This window comes from Natrix helvetica, assembly GCF_964273705.1.
Source record: "Natrix helvetica genome assembly, chromosome: 15".
NCBI lineage: Eukaryota > Metazoa > Chordata > Lepidosauria > Squamata > Natricidae > Natrix > Natrix helvetica.
Window position 1 is genome coordinate 3,743,000 of NC_138565.1, and position 1,157 is coordinate 3,744,156.

Here is a 1,157-nt window from a genome sequence, read left to right on the forward strand (position 1 = left end):
CAGTGTTGGAGCATTCACAACTTCTGGAGGCAAGTCGTTCCACTGATTAATTGTTCTCTCTGTCAGGACATTTCTCCATAATTCTTGGATCTCTCTTTAATGATCTTTTCGTTGCTTCTTGTCCTGCCTTCAGCTGCTTTGGAGAATAGCTTGACTCCCTCTTCTTTGGGGCAGCTCCTCAAATATTGGAAGGGCGCTGCCTAGTCCTTCTGTCCGTTAAACTCAATTCCTGCAACCGCCTTTCCTATGTTTTATCCTCTTTTCTGCACTCTTTCTAGAGTCTCAACATCTTTTTAAAAAAAATATCCCAGCGACCAAAACTGGACGCAATTTTCCAAATGTGAGACCTTATCTAAGGCTTGTTATCAAGTGGTACTAACACTTCACAAATTATCTTGTTATTATTAGTATTAGCGTTATTAGCATAAGTCAGGAAATGGAGACGAGAAGGCTTGGAAGATCAGAGGAAGTCAGCTACCCAGCAAAGGGAAGAGGTGGTTAGATGCTCCCCGTTTCAGTTTTGGGTGACTTTACAGAATGACTAAAGAGAACTAAACTTGGTGACTTTTCTAAAAATAAAAATTGATGGTCCCGTTTGGGGAACTTAAGCTGGTTTCCCCGCTCCCCTTTGCAAACCACGCGTATTTTTACAACTCCCTCCCCTCCTTACCTTTGTATTCTGAATCCAAGGAAGAATTGCTGCTAGTTTTTTCGATTTTCTCCCGAAAGTCCTCGCCGCCGGCCTTGGCGGGAATGGGCGCCGACGCTTCCTGCGCGCCCTGCCCGTGGCTGCTGGAATAAGGGGCGCAGGCCGCCAAGGGCTTGCAATCGGCCAAAATGTCCCTGATGAGGAAAGAGGAGGTCACCGTTCTCGATTGAGCCGAGGCGGCTGAAATGGGGGCCCCCGGCAGGTGAGGCTCCAGCCTCACCACCCCTCCTCCGCCTCCGCAGCCGCCGGGTAACTGAGCTGCCGCTTCCAAGCAATCCCTCCGGGGGGACGGGGGAGACAGGCAGCCGCTGCTGAGTTCCGAGCGAGGACTAAGTTCCAGAGAGGATCTGGTGTCTCCCAGGAGCGGCGGGTCTCCTTTGGGCGCAGCTGGGCTCCCGGATCGATGGGAGAGGAGGGAGTCGATCCCAAATCCGTTGGCGTTTTCCAT

At 50.9% G+C, this 1,157-nt stretch overlaps 1 protein-coding gene across 1 annotated transcript; it reads right to left on the reverse strand.

The window, feature by feature from the left end:
* Window positions 1–647: 647 nt before the first annotated feature.
* BARHL1 (BarH like homeobox 1) lies at window positions 648–1,157 on the reverse strand (the record flags this gene model as incomplete). The annotated part of the gene is made up of 1 exon (XM_081967096.1): window positions 648–1,157. The coding sequence occupies one exon, from the start codon at window positions 1,155–1,157 to the stop codon at window positions 648–650; it is 510 nt and encodes a 169-aa protein (XP_081823222.1).